The 19,492-nt window shown below is 40.3% G+C and overlaps 1 protein-coding gene across 3 annotated transcripts in view; it reads right to left on the bottom strand.

Annotated features, from left to right (window-relative positions):
* Positions 1 to 19,492, bottom strand: part of FAM168B (family with sequence similarity 168 member B) — a 45,609-nt gene that overhangs the window by 11,687 nt on the left and 14,430 nt on the right. For all 3 annotated transcript variants that reach the window (XM_035008308.1, XM_035008307.1, XM_035008309.1), the window contains exon 3: positions 17,625 to 17,708. In XM_035008308.1, the coding sequence (XP_034864199.1) occupies positions 17,625 to 17,708 (84 nt within the window). The remainder of the gene's footprint in view (positions 1 to 17,624; positions 17,709 to 19,492) is intronic.

Genomic DNA, 19,492 nt, shown 5'->3' with positions numbered 1-19,492 from the left:
AGAATGGATAAATTATGACACATCCAAATAAAAAATACTAAGTATCAAAAGGAAAAAACGCAAATAAATCTCAAACCATGTTGAACACCATGTTGAATGTTTAAAAGACACCAGACACACACAGAAGAGCACACATCATATGATCTCATTTTCAATACAAAGCCTATAAATATACCTATGGTGGGAGAAAGGGGAAGGGTGGTTTGGAGAGGGCAGAAAGAAAGCATCTGGGATGATCAAAGTGCTTGGTATTTTCCTTCAGATGTGATAACATGAGTATATACAACTGTCAAAATCAGTCTAACTGAACACTTAATACATGGGTGTTTGTGCATAAATTATACCTCAAGTTTAAAAAACAAGCTAAGTGAGGCACCTGGGTGGCTTAGTCAATTAAGCATCTGATTATTGACTTCGACTCAGGTCATGATCTCAGGGTCCTGAGATCAAGCACCACGTCGGGTTCTGCACTTACTGGGGAGTATGCTTGAGATTCTCCTGTCACTGTCCCACTCTGCCCCCCAGACCAAGCTCACACACACTCTCTCTCAAATAAATAAATCTTAAAAAAAAAGCTGAGTATTAAAAAATTAAAATTAGAAAAATTTATCTTATTGGACTGTGGTTAGAAGTGGACATATATTTTGTTTTTAATTTAAGGAAGAGAATGAATGATCCCAGGAATTTAAGATTATTTATTTATTGAGGAGGAGGGGCAGAGGGAGAGAGAATCTCAAGCACACTCCCCGCTGAGGAGTGGAGGCCAACAATGCACGGCTTGATCTCCTGACCCCGAGATCATGACCTGAGCCAAAATCAAGAGTTAGATGCTTAACCAACTAAGCCACCCAGGTGCCCCAAAATGCACCACTTTTATTTCTTTATTTAAATTCCACAGTACATCATTAGTTTCAGATGAAGTGTTCAATAATTCATCAGTTGCATATAGCACCCAGTGCTCATCACATCACGTGCCATCCTTAATGCCCATCACCCAGTTATCCATCCCCCTGCCCACCTCCCCTCCAGCAACCCTCAATTCTTTCCTATAGTTAAGTCTCTCACGGTTTTTGTCCCTCTCTGAAGACTTCCCGTTCACTTTTCCCTCCTTTCCCCTATGATCCTCTATGCTGTTTCTTATATTCCACATATGAGTGAAACCATATAATTGTCATTCTGATTGACTTATTTCACTCCAGGTCCATGCACATCCGTGTAATTAAATTGTAAGTATTCATCCTTTCTGATGACTAATATTCCATTGTGTGTGTGTATGTATGTGTGTGTATACGTATACAAACACACACACACACACACACACATATACACCACATCTTCATTCATCATCTGTCAGTGGACATCTCAGCTCATTCCAGTTTCGCTATTGCGGACATTGCTGCTATAAACGTTGAGGTGCAGGTGCCCCTTCAGATCACTACATTTGTATCGTTGGGATAAATACCTAGTAGTGCAATTGCTTAGTTGTAGGGTAGCTGTACGTTTAACTTTTGAGGAACCTCCACACTGTTTTCCAGAGTGACTGTACCAGCTTGCAATCCCACCAACAGTGTAAAAGGGTTGCCCTTTCTCCGCATCCCTGCCATTTGTTGTTTCCTGTCTTGTTAATTTTAGCCATTCTAACTGGTGTGAGGTGGTATATTATTGTGGTATTGATTTGTATTTCCCTGAGGCTGAGTGATGTTGAGCATTTTTTCATGTGTCTGTTGGCCGTTTGGATGTCTTCCTCGGAGAAAAGTCTGTTCATGTCTTCTGCCCATTTCTTAACTGGATTGTTTGTTTTTTGGGTGTTGAGTTTGGTAAGTTCTTTATAGATCTTGGATACTAGCCCATTATCTGATTATGTCATTTGCAAATACCTTCTCCCATTCTGTAGGTTGCCTTTTAGTTTTGTCAACTGTTTCCTTTGCTGTGCAGCTTTTTATCTTGATGAAATAGGTTATTTTTGCTTTTGTTTGCTTGCCTTTGGAGACATGTCTAACAAGAAGTTGCTGCAGCCGAGGTTTAACAGGTTGCTGCCTGGTGTTCTCCTCTACGATTCTGATAGATTCGTGTCTCACAGTTAGGCCTTTCATCCATTTTGAGTTTATCTTTGTGTATGGTGCAAGAAAATGGTCCAGTTTCATTCTTAACATGTGGTTGTCCAATTTCCCCAGCACCATTTATTGAAGAGACTGTCCTTTTTCCACTGATAGTCTTTCCTGTTTTGTCAAAGATAAGCTGAGGGCCCATTTTGGGATTCTCTATTCCACTCCACTGATCTATGTGTCTGTTTTTCTGACAGTGCCATACTGTCTTGATAGTCACAGCTTTGTAATATAGGCCTGAAGTCCGGCATTGTGAGGCCACCAGTTTTGGTTTTCTTTTTCAACATTCCTCTGGCTATTCAGGGTCTTTTCTGGTTCCATACAAATTTTAGGATTTATTTTTTCCAACTCTGTGAAAAATGTTGATGGTATTTTGATAGGGATTGCACTGAATGTGTAGATTGCTCCAGGTAGCACAGACATTTTAACAGTATTTATTCTTCCAATCCATAAGCACGGAATGTTCTTCCATTTCTTTGTGTCTTCCTCAATTTCTTTCACAAGTGTTCTGTAGTTTTTTCAGTACAGGTCATTTGCCTCTTTGGTTAGGTTTATTCCTAGGTATCTTATGGGTTTCAGTGCAATGTAAATGGGATTGATTCCTTAACTCCCCTTTTTTTTAAATTTGACAGAGAGAGACACAGCGAGAGAGGGAACACAAGCAGGGGGAGTGGGAGAGGGAGAAACAAGTCTCCCGCTGAGCAGGGAGCCCGATGCGGGCTCAATCCCAGGACCCTGCAATCATGACCCGAGCTGAAGGCAGAAGCCTAACGACTGCGCCACCCAGGTGCCCTTAACTCCTCTTTTCTTCTGTCTCATTGTTAGTGTATAAAAATGCAACTGATTTCTGTGCATTGATTTATATCCTGCCATGTTACTGAATTCCCATATGAGTTCTAGCAATTTTGGGGTGGAGTCTTTTGGGTTTCCCACATAAAGTATCATGTTATCTTGGAAGAGTGAGTGAGTGACTTCTTTGCCAATTTGAATGCTTTTTAATTCTTTTTGTTGTCTGATTACTGTGGCTAGGACTTCTAGTACTGTAGTGAACAACAGTGGTGAGAGTGGGCATTGCTGTCATGTTCCTGACCTCAGGGGAAAAGCTCTGTTTTTCCCCATCGAGAATATTTGCTGTGGGTTTTTCATAGATAGCTTTTATGATATTGAGGTATATACCCTCTATCCCTAAACTGTGAAGAGTTTTAATCAAGAAAGGATGCTGTATTTTGTCAAATGCTTTTTCTGCATCAATTGAGAGAATCATACGGTTCTTGTCCTTTCTTTTACTGATGTGATATATATCACATTGATTTGTGAATGCTGAACCACCCTTGCAGCACAGGAATAAATCGACTTGGTCATGGTGAATAATCCTTTTAATGTATGTTGGATCCTACTGGCTAGTATTTCGGTGAGAATTGTGGCATCCATGTTCATCAGGGATATTGGTCTGTAATTAGTGGGGGTCTGGTTTTAGGATCAAGGTAATACTGGCCTCATAGAATGAGTATTGAAGTTCCTTCCATTTCTATTTTTTGGGAACAGTTTCAGAAAAACAGGTATCAATTTTTCTTTAAATGTTTGGTAGAATTCCCCTGGGAAGCCATCCAGCCCTGGACTCTTGTTGGGAGAGTTTTGATTATTGATTCAATTTATTTGCTGGTTATGGGTCTGTTCAGGTTTTCTATTTCTTAATTAAGCTTCAGTTTTGGTAGTTTATATGTTTCTAGGAATGCATCTATTTCTTCCAGATTACCTAATTTGTTGGCATTTAGTTGCTCATAATATGGTCTTAAAATTGTTATTTCCTTGGTGTTGGTTGTGATCTCTTTTTCATTCATGAGTTTATTAATTTTCATCCTTTCTCTTTTCTTTTTGATAAGTCTGGCTAGGGGTTTATTGATTTTAGTTAAGTCAAAGAGCCAGCTTCTAGTTTCACTGACCTGTTCTACTGTTCCTTTGGTTTCTATTTCATTGATTTCTGCTTTAATCTTTATTATTTCTGTTCTCCTGCTTGGTTTAGGCTTTATTGGCTATTCTTTCTCCAGCTCCTTTAAGTTGTAAGGTTAGCTTGTGTATTTGAGATAGAAATAATTTTTTGAGAACAGCTTGTATTACTATGTACTTCTCTCTTAGGACTGATTGCCTTTGCTGCAACCCAAAGGTTTTGAACAGCTGTGTTTTCATTTTCATTTGTTTCCATGAATTTTAAAATTCTTTATTTTCCTGGTCGACCCATTCATTAATAGGATGCTCTTTAACTTCCAAGTGTTTGAGTTCCTTCCAAATTTCCCTTTGTGACTGAGTTCAAGTTTCAAAGCATTGTGGTCTGAAAATATGCAAGGAATAATCCCAGTCTTTTGGTACCACTTGAGATCTGATTAGTGACCCAAGGTGTTGCTCATGTGCTCATGATCTCTCCTCTTTCATTCATGATTAACTTGGATCCTTTCTCTTTTCTTTTTGATAAGTCTGGCTAGGTGTTTATCGATCTTATTAATCCTTTCAAATAACCAGCTCATAGTTTCAGTGATCTACTGGGATTTTTTCCATTTATATATCATTGATTTCTGTTCTGATCTTTATTATTTCTCTTCTGCTGGATTTAGGTGTTATTTGCTGTCCTTTTTCCAGCTCCTTTAGGTGTAAGGTTAGGTTATGTATTGGAGACTTTTCTTCTTTCTTAAGGAAGGACTATATATATATTTCCCACTTAAGACCACCTTTGCTGCATCCCAAAGGTTTTGGACTGTCGTGCTTTCATTTTCATTTGCTCCTATGTATATTTTAATTCTTCTTTAATTTCCTAGTTGACCCATTCATTCTTTAGAGGGACGTTCTTTAATCTCCATGTATTTATGTTCCTTCCAAATTTCTTCTTGTGGTTGACTTCAAGTTTCACAGCACTGTGGTCTGAAAATATGCAGGAAATAATCCCATTTTTTTGGTGCCAGTTGAGACTTGATTTGTGACCCAATATGTGATCTGTTTTGAAGAATGTTCCATGTGGACTTGAGAAGAATGTATATCCTGTTGCTTCAGGATGGAATGCTCCTTAGCTATCTGTGAGGTCCATCTAGTCCAGTGTGTCATTCAAAGCCCTTGTTTCCCTATCGATCTTCTGCTTAGATGATCTGTCCATCGTTGTGAGTGGAGTGCTGAAGTCCCCTAGTATTATTGCATTATTATCAATGTGTTTCTTTAATGTGGTTATTAATTGGTTTATATAATTGGCTGCTCCCAAATTAGGATACATATTTGTAATTGTTAGATCTTCTTGTTGGATAGACCCTTTAAGTATGATACAGTGTCCCTCTTCATTCCTTACTATAGTCTTTGGTTTAAAATCTAATTTGTCTGACATGAGGATTGTTATCCCAGCTTTCTTTTGAGGTCCATTAGCATGATAAATGGTTCTCTGCCCCCTCACTTTCAATATGGAGGTGTCTTTAGGTCTAAAATGAGCCTCAGCCTATGATGGGTCTTGCTTTTTTATCCACTCTGTTACCCTGTGTCTTCTGATTGGAGCATATAGTACATTTACATTCAGAGTGACTATTGAAAGATATGAATTTAGTGCCATTGTATTACCTGTGAAGTCCCTGTTTCTGTAGACTGTCTCTGTTTCTTTCTGGTGTGTGTTACTTTTGGGCTCTCTCTGTGCTTACAGGATCCCCTTTAGTGTTTCTTGCAGGGCTGGTTTAGTGATCACAAATTATTTTCTGTTTTCCTGGAAGCTCTTTAATCTCTCCCTCCATTATGAATGGCAGCCTTGCTGGATAAAGTATTGCTGTATGTTTTTCTCATTTAGTACCCTGAATATATCATGCCAGCCCTTTCTGGTCTGCCAGGTCTCTGTAGATAGTCCTGCTGCCAGTCTAGTGTTTCTACCATTGTAGGTTAAGGAGCTCTTGTCTCGAGCTGCTTTCAGGATTTTCTCTTTATCTTTAAAATCTGCAAGCTTCACTATTATATGTCTGGGTGTTGATCTATTTTTACTGATTTTGAGGGGTGTTCTCTCTACCTCTTGGACTTGAATACCTGTTTCCTTCCCCAGATTAGGGAAATTCTCAGCTACAATTTTCTCAAATATACCTTCTGTCCCTCTCTCTCTTCTTCCTCTGGGACCCCAATAATTCTAATATGGTTTTATTTTATGGTATTGCTGATTTCTCGAAGCCTCCCCTCAGGGTCCATTTAGTTGTTTTTCTCTCTTTTCCTCAGCTTCCTTCCTTTACAGCATCTTGTCTTCTATGTCACTAACTCTCTCTTCTGTCTCATTTACCCTAGCTGTTAGAGCATCTATTTGCAGATTAGACTGCATCTCAGTTGAACCATTTTTAATTTCAGTCTGATTAGATATTACTTCTGCTCTAAGAGATTTTCTAGTGTCTTTTATGCTTTTTTTCAGGGCCCAGCTAGTAAATTTATAACTCTTAACCTGAATTGCAGCTCTGACATTTTATGTATGTCCATACTGATTAGATGTGTGGCAGAGAGTATTACCTCTGGTTCTTTCCTTTGTTTTGAATTCCTCCTTCTAGGCATTTTGCCCAGCGAAGAACGGATGAATAAGAGAACGAGAGCAAAAATATCAAACACAATCCAAACGAAATACAGAACAGACAAATCCGAAGGTTAGAAACCAAAAAAGGAAAGAAAAAGAAACAAAAGAAAGGAAAAAGAGAGAGAATATAATCTCCCAGGTGGACAAAACAGGGTGATCCATGTTGTCCTGGGAATATTTTGGTCTGTCAGAAGACACTAAATCCCAAAATTGTAAAGAAAGCCAAGACTTATATATGTATATACAAAAATAAAATTGAATACAGTGAAAGAACCCCAAAATGAAGAATATATCTATAAAATGCAAATGTAAAAATGAAAGTTAAAAAAAAACTTAAAGAGAGTTGATAAAATAAAAAATTGAAAAGAAAAAAAGGAAAATTCTAAAATGAAAGATAATAGAATCATGAGAAAAAACCTTGAATCCTATATCATATTTTCCCCTGGTGCTGGAGTTTTGCAATTCTGTGTGCGTGGTAAACTTGGTATTCCCCTGATGTTCCAGCTGGTCTCCTGGAGGAGGGGCCTGCTGTGCTGATTCTCAGGTGTCTCTGCCTGGGCGGAGTTGTACCTTCCCTTGCAAGGGGGCCCAGCTCGGTCAGTGTAAGCTGCTTCAGATTGTTCTATGTGGCTTTTGTTCCCTGAAGGCTTTCCCTGCTGCTTTAAAGGATGAAAATAAAAATGGCCACACCTTATCCCCAGCCCCAGAGGTGAAAGATCACCATCCCCTCTCTTCAGTAAACCCTCAGGGAAAAGCAGTCTTCAATTTTGTGTGCCCCAAACTTTGCAGACTCTTGTGGTGTACACCTGTGCGGATCCTCATAGAGGTGGGAGGAGGGTTGCCTTGGGCTTGCAGCTTGCAGGGCCCCCACACGGACAGCAGTCGCCCCATCGTGTCCTGGTTCACAGTTAATGGCAAACCAAGCTGAGAGTCCACTCCTGGGCTCGCTGACCGTAGCAGGTTTCCCCGCTCCAAAGCTTGGGAATTCTGCCAGCTCAGGCACCCCTGTTCTTTCTGAGACCCCGGGGATCCTGAGACCATACTGTCCCACCTCGGATTCTGCCCCACTCTGCCACCTGAGCACCTTTCAGGCAGGGATGTCCCTCACAGAAGCAGACTTCTACAAGTTCTGATTTTGCATTCTGCTGCTATTATCACTTTCCGGTAGCCCGCGTATGGAGACTCCCTCCCCCCACCATTTATCATCTTCTGATATATCCCCTCAGATTCACTTCTCCACATCTGCCTTGCATAAAGTGGTCACTTTTCTATTTGTAGAATTCCACCAATTCTTTTCTTACATCTCAGGTTGAATTCACACGTGTTCAAAATGATTTGAAAGTTAGCTAGCTAAATTCAAAGGACCAGATGAAACGAGGTCCCCTACTCTTCCTCCATCTTGCCTCCCTCTCTGTGCCAGTTTTAAATGATGCTTTTTTTGAGCCACAAGAAAGAAATCCCCCTTTTCTACAAGGATCAAGTTAATCTAGAGGTCCTTCTTAGAACTGTTATGTACTTGCCTAGGTTCACTCCCCAAAATGCCCTGCATGGCATTCATTATGAAGATGCTGATAAAGATACTACTGCCCAAAATGTCACAAAGTCCTATGTAGCACAGCGGGTACAACCCCAGATCTGGCTGAGTCCTGACTCCTTTGCCCAAACCAGGCACCTCCCAGGCTCAGCTACTTTCTGTCTGAAGAGTGAAAAGATCCTCCAAAGTTTTACTGTACTATTCTGAAATTCATTTTAACTGTTATGTTAACTGTAAGTAAAAACAACAAATAGCCACTCTGCTCAGGTGTAGTGCTTCCATCACCAGGATTGCTCACAAGTATGCCCAGCACACATTAGCATTTCATTGATCCCAATACGATAAATTGATTTAGAAAAAGCAGCTGCCTGAGGAAGTGAAAACATACAAGCAATGAATTCATGACCTGGAGAAAAAAGAGCCTCTAAAAAGCCTATCACTATTCCTAATAAGAAAGTTAAAGACCATTTTGTCACTGTTCAAACTGCAGAAAGAGCTTGGAGCTTGGACTGCATACAAAATGGAAGCTGCCAACCTGAACAAGCTTCCAGAAATACAGTATAAAACAAAACAAGATCTAGGCATACAACCCTTCACAGAGAGATTCTCTGATTCAGAAGCACTGTTTTGACCAACCACATCCACTAAAAAAGGTGAAGTCCTTCACTCACAACCAATGAATGGTCAACCTACAATGCCTTTCATTTCTTCTAATGGAAGCCTGAGGCTACTGCTGCAGAAATCCCTCCAGCTGGCCCTAGGTCTCTTACTCATCTGAAGATGTCTTGTAACACCTGCCTGTATGTATGCTTTGTTAAAGATGATGAGATGACTCCAAGAAGCTCCTATGTATATGCACCTGTCAGAATGCAATGGAATGGTACACTTAAAATGTATGCATCTCGTTTTCAATTTCACCTAAAAAAAAAACTAAAATAGAATTGCAAATACTAATGATAAGCACAGTGAACCAAATGGGGTGAAGTGTATTAATGTCAACTTACTTTGAAACACATCAAAAAACATGAGGCACTGCAGGTAGAGGGAAGGATACATATGTGATACAAGTAAAATGTTAATTTTCAAAATTGATTTTAGGGGTGCCTGCCTAGCTGTGGGTGGAACATATGATTCTTGAGCTCCAGCTTAAGAGTTCAAGCCCCACACAGGGGGTAGAAATTACTTAAATAAATAAAACTTAAAAAAAAAATAAAAGGTTTTAAAAGGTTTAATTGTAGGGGTGCTGGGGTGGCTAAGTCAGTTAAGTATCTGACTCTTGATTTCAAGCTCAGGTCATGAGCTCGAGGTCGTGAGAACGAGCCCTGTATGGGGCTCTGCACTAGGTATGGAGCCTGCTTGCCTGCTTAAGATTCTCTCCCCTCCCCACCATCGTGCACACTCTTAAAAAAACAAAAAAAAAAGTTTAATTGTAGAATCTTGGCAGTCTACATGTAGATGTTCACTGTGAACATTTTTTCAGTTTCTCTGTATACTGAAAATATTCACAATAAAAATGTTGGAAAAACGGTCACCCACTATTATTACTAATGACAGCAATGATTTTTTTAAGATTCATTTATTTATATGGGAGAGAGGCAGGGAGTATGAGGGGGGTGGCAGAGGGAGAGGCAGTGAGAATCTTAGGCAGACTCTGTGCTGAGCACAGAGCCTGACATGGGTCTCCATCTCATGATCTTGAGATCACCACGTGAACAGAAACCAAGAGTCGGACGCTCAACAGATTGGAGAATGACCCCAGGGTAAGGCGTAATCTAGGATACCAGGTCCAGGGAAGACAAAGCAGTGCCCCAGCAATGATTTTTAATATATGTTATCATACTGCGTATTTTTTAACTGTGAGCTATGTCTTAATACTAAAACAGAAAATTTACTTTTTTCTTGTATAGGTACTTTCTAACCAACACTCAAGACAAATCGGTTTCAAGGAAAATAAACACGTCCCCTGTCAGTTAAAACTGAGTGTGCTGGGCATCTGGGTGCCTCAGTCGGTTAAGCATCTGCCTTTGGCTCGGGTCATGTTCCCAGGTTCCTGGGATCCAGCCCACGTCGGGCTCCCTGCTCAGTGGGGAGCCTGCTTCTCCTTCTCCTCCCTGCTCATGCTGTCTCTATCTCTGGCTCTCTCTCAAATGAATAAATAAAATCTTTAAAAAACAAAAAAACTGAGTGTGTGCCAGGCATCTTCCTTTTTTTGTTTGTTTTATATAGCACTAGCTCCAACGTTATCACACAGGAACACCTCAACAGGAAACTTAAAATGCATACACACACACCTCTCATAGTATCCAAAACTGACAAGGCCTCTCTAAAACTTATTAACCATTCACAATACAAAACCAAATACTGGGGCGCCTGGGTGGCTCAGGTGGCTAAGCGTCAGCCTTCAGCTCAGGTCATGATCTCTGGGTCCTGAGATCGAGCCCCACATTAGGCTCCCTGCTCAGTGGGAAAGTCCGCCTCTCCCCCTATTCATGCTCTCTCTCAAATAAAAAAAAAAAAAAAAAAAAAAAAAAAACCCCACACATTCACTGCACAGTCTTTTAAAAACAGTAATAGCTTTCCAGATTGTCCTTTCCTAAAAAGACCATCCATTCCAATGCAACACAGACAACAAAATGATTAGAACCTTTCTCCTTTCCCTCTCACCAAAAAAGTGAGTCACCGTTGGTTGACTTCCCTCAGGGAAAAGTACATGTCTAGGGCCACTGTTCTTAGACTGCTAACTGTGAGGTGCCAAAAGCTTTTTATATTCAAATAGATCACATTTCTTCCAAAAGTACTGTATACTGCACAACATTTTACGTTAAGTTTCTCAGCATAATAGTTAGAAAATTCAGAACAACAGGGGCATCTGGCATGCAATTCTTGATCTCGGGGTCATGAGTTCAAGCCCCATGTTGGGTGTAGAGATTACTTAAATAAATAAAAACTTAGAAAAAAATATATTTAAAAAGAAAAAAAAAGAAAATTCAGAACATAAAATGTATGTGAAAAGGAAAGACCTGCACCAAGACACAGCTCAAGAAATTTCAAAACACTGGAGACAAAAATACTACAGATTACCATAGAGAAACCCAGCTTACAGTCAATCAAGCATCAGCAAGGTATCACAATTCTCAGCAGCAACAATGGAAGCTGGAAAACAAACAATGTCCTCAAAATTCTGGGGGAAATAATTGCTAGCCTAGACTTCTATAACCAAACTACTCAAGTATGAGTGCAGAACAAAATGTTTTCAGACATGAAAAATCTCGAAATTATGACTCTCCTGTACTACTGGGAGACTACTGAAGGAGATCCTCCACTGAAACCAAAAGGTAAACTAAGAAAGACAAGGAATTGAACAGAAGGGAAAGGTTTAAGAAATCCCTGAGCTGGGGGCGCCTGGGTGGCTCAGTCGTTAAGCGTCTGCCTTCAGCTCAGGTCGTGATCCCAGGGTCCTGGGATCGAGCCCCACATCGGGCTCCCTGCTCCGCGGGGAAGCCTGCTTCTCCCCTGCTTCTCCCCTCCTTCTCCCCCTGCCTGTGTTCCCTCTCTCACTATGTCTCTGTCAAATAAATAAATAAAATCTTTAAAAAGAAATCCCTGAGCTGTTGGAGAAGAATGACCCCAGAGTGAGGCATAATCTAGGATACCAGGTCCAGGGAAGACAAAGCAGTTGCAGAAGAAAATAGCCACACCTTCACTGAAGGATGCTCACAGGGTCACAGTAACAGGGATAGGAAGGAGGGAGGTTACCTTTAAACTAAGTGCATGTAAACCTTTAATTTAAACGAGAGAAAACAGATCCCATGACCCCACAACCTGGTAACATTCTAAGGCTTTTCTCTCCTATGTGACTGCCATAAGTGAAGTTTATTTTTTTAAACAAACCTGGGGTCTTACTTCATGGACATAATTCAAATATTCCCCAATTTATTCTCCATCCAGCCCTGCATGGCAACAACCAAGGAAGCTATTTCATCACTCTTTAACATTTCTCTCCCTTTAAAATGTATGCTGGTGGGTAGGGGGGAGAGGTTAAATAGTTCACGGGTATTAAGGAGGGCACTTGTGTTGAAGCACCGGGTGTTATATGTAGGTGATGAATCACTAAATTCTACACCCAAAACTGGTATTACACTGTATGTTAACTGGAATTTTAAAACTTGGAAAGAAAAAAGATAAATACCCCCCCAAATGCACGTTAATGTAGTGTTTAAATCATTTCTTAAATAGAGTTTACTACAAAGAACTGAATGTTTTCTTGAGGACTTCAGATGATCATTGCAAATATTATTATAGATACTCACGACTGTAAATGGGAGAAGAGAAGCCTGAATGTGCAGCCTCAGGGCCATGAGAGCCTGATTGTGTGCATGCTGCCTGCCAGAATCCTCAAATAACACAGCTGCAGGAATATGTTAATTCATTATACAAATGCCAAAAATGAAATAAAATAACTTTCCCAGGAGTGACACAGCTATGATTTGAGCCCCATCTAGCAAACTCCACACCCCAAACTCTTTCCAATATATTTCTCTGATTCCAAAAAAAGACAGCCCACTCATGTTGCACAGGTACTCAGCCTACTACACTTGTTCATGAGGATGAAATAAATGACACTTCCATCAGAATAATGGAATCTTTCAGCAAAAGACATGATATCTCATCACAAGGTTCTCTAAACCCTCACTGTGTCACACTTAGAAGAGCTAAGAAATAAGCAGTATTAGGATTGCCCAAGTGCTTTAAAAGCCAATCTCCACGAACACACCATCTGTACTACACATCAGCTTTGTCCACAAATCTGGTGCTGAGAGAACCAGCAGGCAGATTGAGAAAGCAGCAGAAATGGGAGAAAAACTTCTTTTTGCTTAACCTTTTTATAGTGACAACTCTGGCTTGCTCATCAGGTAAGATAAAAAAGCCCACTGAAAAGGAAAATTTTAAAATTCACAATATGAAACAATGAGCAGATCCCAGAAAAAGATGGGAGCACAGCTGTGGCCCAGACTCAAATCAGGTGGCTAAAATCACTGGGGGACGTTGGTGGAACCTTCAAAGTGCTTTTATTTTCTCATTTGCAAATTTCATATACATCTTTATCCCCAGCCTCTTCCCAGCTTATTTTTTATTCTCAGCTTCTTCTGTCGTTTACAAATTTCACATACATCTTTATTACCAGCTTTCCCTAAAAATCAGAGGGTCTGACAATACTGGGCCAGCAGTCAGGCAGTTGACAACTCTCTGCCATCTATCAGTGGATGCCCCTTTGTACAAAGCAGGCCCTCTTGGCAGCCACCATCCCCAATAATCCCATTACTCAACACCTGCCTGGTCCAGCTTCTTGGTTACAACAGCAACTTGAGAGCAGTCTTAGAAAAGTAGCAAGAAATGACTCATCTCCCAAAGAGAAGATGGATGACACTGGTTCTACAGGTTGGCCTGAGGCACCCCCAAAGGAGGAAGCTAACCAGACCTAAAAACACCAAGCTTCCTCTTGGGGGAGCATTGTACACTCTGGGCAAGGATAACAGCTTTGCCAGCCTCAAACAAGCCTGAGGCTCTTTTTGTAAAAGAATATAAAAGAATTGGAAGCTTTTGGTATTTTTTTTTTTTAAGATTTATTTACTTGAGAGAGAGAGAGAACACATGAGCATGTGTGGGGGACAGGGAAGCAGGACAGAACAGAATCCCAAGCAAACCCTGTGTTGAGCGCAGAGCCTGATGCAGGGCTTGATCCCACAACCCTGAGATCACAACCTGAGCCAAAACCAAGAGTTGGACACTTAACTGACAGCGCCAGCCAGGCACCCCGCTTTTACTACAATTTTACATTAACTTGTTGTACTCCAAGAAGAAAATGAATATAGGTGAGCTACCATGGAAAATTCTACAATGTGCCATTTTATGGTGATCTGCTAACAACTAATTCTTAAGCAGAAAAATGAACTTCAATTTATTCCTCCCATCAAATACAAAAACTAAACCAAAATGGGCAACAGACTTAAATGTAAAAGCCAAAACTATAAACTAGAAGAAAACAGGAGAACATCTTTGTGATTTGGGTTAGGCAAATATTTCTTAGAAATAACACCAAACACATGACCCATAAATGAACAAAACGATAATCTGAAAATCATTAAATTTAAAAACTCTTGCTCTTAGGGCGCCTGGCTGGCTCAGTTGGTGGAGCAAACGACTCTTGATCTTGGAATTGGAAGTTCAAGCCCTATGCTGGGTGTAGAGATTACTTACAAATAATCTTAAAAAATAAATAAATAAATAAAAACTCTTGCTCTTCGGGGCACCTGGGTGGCTCAGTCGTTAAGCGTCTGCCTTCAGCTCAGGTCATGATCCCAGGGTCCTGGGATTGAGCCCCACATCGGGCTGCCTGCTCCACGGGAAGCCTGCTTCTCCCTCTCCCACTCCCCCTGCTTGTGTTCCCTCTCTCGCTGTTTCTGTCAAATAAATAAAATCTTAAAACACACACACACACACACACACACACACAAAAACTCTTGCTCTTCTAAAGACACTGTTAAGAAAATGAAAAAAGCCACAGACTGGGAGAAAATAGCTGCAAATCATCTGTAAAACAAGTCTCAAACTGAACAATAAGAAAACAAACTCAAAAACTGACATACAATAAAGATGTACACACTTAACCAAAGCCGTTACAGATGGCAAATAAGCACATGAAAAGATGCTCAACATTATTAGTCATTAGGTTAAGTTCAAATTAAAACTGAAATGAGACATTACTACACACCCCCTAGAATGGCTAAAATTAAACAGAATGACCATACCAAGTGTTGACATGGAGGTAAAGGAACTGGAACTCTCATACACTGTGGATGGGAACATAAAATGGTACAACCACTTTGGAAGACAGTTTGGCAATTTTTTACAAAGTTAAATATACACGTGCTTTGAGAACCAGCCACTCCCCTCCTTTGTATTTATTCAAGAGAAATGAAGCATATATCCACACAGACTTGTACAGAGCTATTCACAGCAGTTTCATCTTTAACAGCCCCAAACTGCAAATAATCCATTCGTTCATCAACTGGCAAATGGGTAAGCAAATTGTGGTATTTCCAAACAATGGAACCCCACAATAAAAAGGAACCAATTACTGATAAACACTATGACATGGATGTTAATTATGTTGAATGAAAGCAGTCTGAAAAAGAAGAGTACATTCCATAGGATTCATTTATACAAAATTTTAGAAAATAAAGCAATCTACAGTGAGAGAAAACAGATCAGTGATTTCCTGGATATCCTGGTGGAGATTACAAAGGGGCAGGAGAAAACTTTTAGTGATGAGAGCTATGTTTACTCCCAACTGTGAAGGTGATACATATGTGAGGTTTATACACATTATATCAAAAATTATCTAACTATACACTTTAAATATGTACAATGTACTGTATGTCATCTACACCTCAAGAGAACTACTTTTAAAAAGTTAACCTGAGAAGTTTTACAAAAAGAGATGGGTGGTGCCATTTAGCTGTTGAAGAATCCAGTAAGGTATAGTGAAAAGAAGGGCCATATGCACCCCAATGTTAGCAGCAATGTCCACAATAGCCAAACTGTGGAAAGAGCCGAGATGCCCTTCAACAGACGAATGGATAAAGACATGGTCCATATATACAATGGAATATTACTCAGCCATCAGAAAGGATGAATACCCAACTTTTACATCAACATGGATGAGACTGGAGAAGATTATGCTAAGTGAAATAAGTCAAGCAGAGAAAGTCAACTACATATCGTTTTACTTATTTGTGGAATATAAGGCATAGCATGAGGACATTAGGAGAAGGAAGGGAAAAATGAAGGTGGGGAAATCGGAGGGGGGGACGAACCATGAGAGACTATGGACTCTGAGAAACAAACTGAGGGTTTCACAGGGGACGGGGTGGGGGATGGGTTAGCCCAGTGATGGGTATTAAGGAGGGCACGTATTGCATGGAGCACTAGGTGTTATACGAAAACAATGAATCATGGAACACTACATCAAACACTAAACATAATAAAATAAAATTAAATAAAAAAAAAAAATCCAGTAAGTAACGTAATATTGCTGATCCCAGGGAAGGGATTTCCATAACTGATCCCAAAAGATAGGCATTTGTAGCAGGTACTCTAGGCCAGGTGGGAGAGAAAGAAAGAAAGTAAAAGCTGGCAAAAACATAAAACAAAAATATTTTGGAAAGAACCGGCCAATGTGGCAAAGAACTAGATTTTTAAAGTTGAGAGTCTCGCCTTTACAGTCACAGGAAACCTTCATCTGAGAACACTACTCTGGTGTAAGCAGGGAGGGAACATGAACCAGAGGTGAAAAGGCTTGGGAGCAGGATAAGCAAGCCAAGGTCCTTGTCTGGGTGTGAGCTACAAGCTGAACAAATGCAGTCAGAGTAGGCATAGAAAAGGAGAAAGAGACAGAAGGGTCACAGAAGGAAGAATTTTATGATTAGCAAAATACGGAGAATTCAGGGAAAGGACACTACTCCTATCTCCTTTTCTGTCAAAGTTAACTGTGTGAGGCTAGGGGTTTCAAGGTGAAAAAAGTGAAGCACCCCAGCAGATCCATGAGGCCAAGACTTGAGGTCAGTGTGGGCCACCACTGCTGCAGGAGAATCACAAAGTCCAGTGTCAGTGAGTAAAGCCTGGAACAAGCCCACACCAAAGTACAAACTCACAGAGGAAAGTCCCACTCTCTTTACAAAGTTCAGACCCAAACCAAGTTAACTTTCAACTGTATCACTGATTTCTAAAATCTAAAAATATTCTCATGCATATGAAATAAGACTTTGTTTTAAAACCATAAAAGGGACAGCATAGGGAATATAGTCAGTGGTACTGTAATAGGGTTGTCTGGTGACAGATGGTAGCTACACTTGTGGTACGAATAGCATAAAGTACATCTGTAGAATCACTATCCTGTACACCTGAAACTAATGTAACATTATCACCCACACTTGAAAGAAAAAATAACAGAACTATAACCAGAGTGCTAAAACACTGGAGAGAAATCAGTCATCTCTAAAAACGTTAGCAACATGGAAATTCCACCTATTAACTAGGCAAAATGATCTTTAATTTCTAGTAATCAACACTATTTCATAAATACGTGTCCTGGCACTAGTCACCTGTAACAACGTATGATTAGAATAAAGATCTATGTTGTGGAAGAACATCAGAAATGCAGCGTCTGAAGTTTTACATGCAGTAAGAATAAAGTTTTTATCACACTCATCAACAAGGCTGAACTTATGAACCAAGAAATCAATTCAAACCCAAATCCCAATTCTATAACCACACTTCTCAAAACCTACCCACTTACATTCTCCCCCAGCCACGCAGACAAAGCACTTCTGCCAGCCAGCACATATACACTGCATACCTGTTTGGAAGGTAGGATTCGCTCCAGGGTACATGTTGGGGGAGTAGGCAGGAGCTGCGGCTGCATAGCCCATGGGGAAACCAGCTGGAGAAAAAGAACAATGGGATATCACCACCTGAAGGAGTAACATAATGTTACAACCATGGCTCCCACAGACCCAGTCATTCTTACCTTCTTCATCAAGCTCCACAGACTGACTTAAGGAGCCCAACAGTATTACATATGATAAGCAGTTTGTCACTAGTTGTCTCCTTTCCTCAGAATTGGGATGGGTCACAGATATCCATTTACAGATGAATAGATAAAGAAGATGTGGTATATATATATATACAAGGGAATATTACTGAGTCATAAGAAAGAATGAAATCTTACCATTTCCAACAATGTGCATGGAACATCGGTATTATGCTAAGCGAAGTAAGTCAACCAGAGAAAGACAAATACCATATGATTTCATTCACATATGGAATTTAAGAAACAGATGAACGTAAGGGGAAAGAAAGAGAAAATAAAATAAAATAAAAACAGAGAGAGACAAACCATAAGAGACTCTTAACTACAAGGAACAAACTGAGGGTTGCTGGGGGGCAAGTAGGTGGGGGGGGTGATGGGCATTAAGGAGGGCACTTGATGTAATGAGCACTGGGTGTTATATGCAACCAATGAATCACTAAACTCTACCCTGAAACTAATAATATACCGTATGATAACTTGAATTTAAATTTAAAAAAAATTTGGAAAGGATCACGAACATAATCAAGTCTTTTAAACCTGTAAGTAAATGCTTACGACTTCTTACAATTGAAAAAATACGCCAGAAAACTGAGAACGCCAAAAAATAAAACAAAAAAACAAACCTAAGCTGAAGTCAGGAAACTCCTAATACTTCTGGCAGTTTTATTGTAGATTTTCATCACATAATTTATTACTTAGCAACAGTAGTAAGAATGCTAAGAAATTGTGTGGTGAAGGGGCCATTAACTGGCACCACTGACACACGGAAATGGGAAAAATCCAATCTCACAACCCTCTTGCAAGCAATCTAATCTTTATTAATATAAATGAGGAATCCTTAATAACACTAAACCATAACCACTACTAATTCATGTGAATACAACAAAAACATCAACTAAGACAGTGTTACAGTCAAAATCCTGGCTACCAGCCATCCACCAGCAAAGGGGCCTCAGTTACCTGCTCCTGGCCTCCTCGGAGCCTAGGGACCCCTGTAAGGCCCATGCCCAGGCCTTCCCCTGACCTGTCTGGTTCACAGTTCAAAATGCTGCACTCATGTGACAGCTAGAGCATTAGAATCTACTTCCTTATATTCAGGGCACAGAGCCAACAAAGATGACCCACATTCCCTAGTCTTTACTACTGTCACAAACTAGTTGTGAAAACCTGTTAACTTCTCTTTCCCTCTTTCCCCTCACCTATAAATAAAGTTGAAATGGAAAGGCAGACTTCAAAAGACACTGTTGAAGACACTAGGGATATCTCAGGTACTGTGGTGGTTGAGAGTAACCGAAGTGAAAAAAACGTAAGGGTAGTAGGATAACATAAAGGAGAAAACGGAGTAGAGTTCAGAGTAGAATTCTAAAGGTCATCTTTGTGGGTCTGGATGTCATTTGTAAAGGTTTTGGATAAGGTGCCTTACAGGAATCCCTGCAGTCTCCAGCACAGCTTGGATGACCTTGCTCTGCTGCACCTCCTGCTCCAGCTGTCCTGTAGGTTCCATGGGCTCCTCCAAGGGCAGGGACAGAAGTGTTCAGTCCCACTGCTCCCAAGGAATCCCTACTTGCAAGTGCCCAGTTTTCACGTCATATACAAATCCTCTGCTTCGGAGTCGCCTTCTTCTTTCTCAAGAC

This window comes from Mirounga leonina, unplaced genomic scaffold, assembly GCF_011800145.1.
Source record: "Mirounga leonina isolate KUSES-001 unplaced genomic scaffold, KU_Mleo_1.0 Mir_151, whole genome shotgun sequence".
NCBI lineage: Eukaryota > Metazoa > Chordata > Mammalia > Carnivora > Phocidae > Mirounga > Mirounga leonina.
This window is presented reverse-complemented; position numbering and strand designations above follow the sequence as displayed.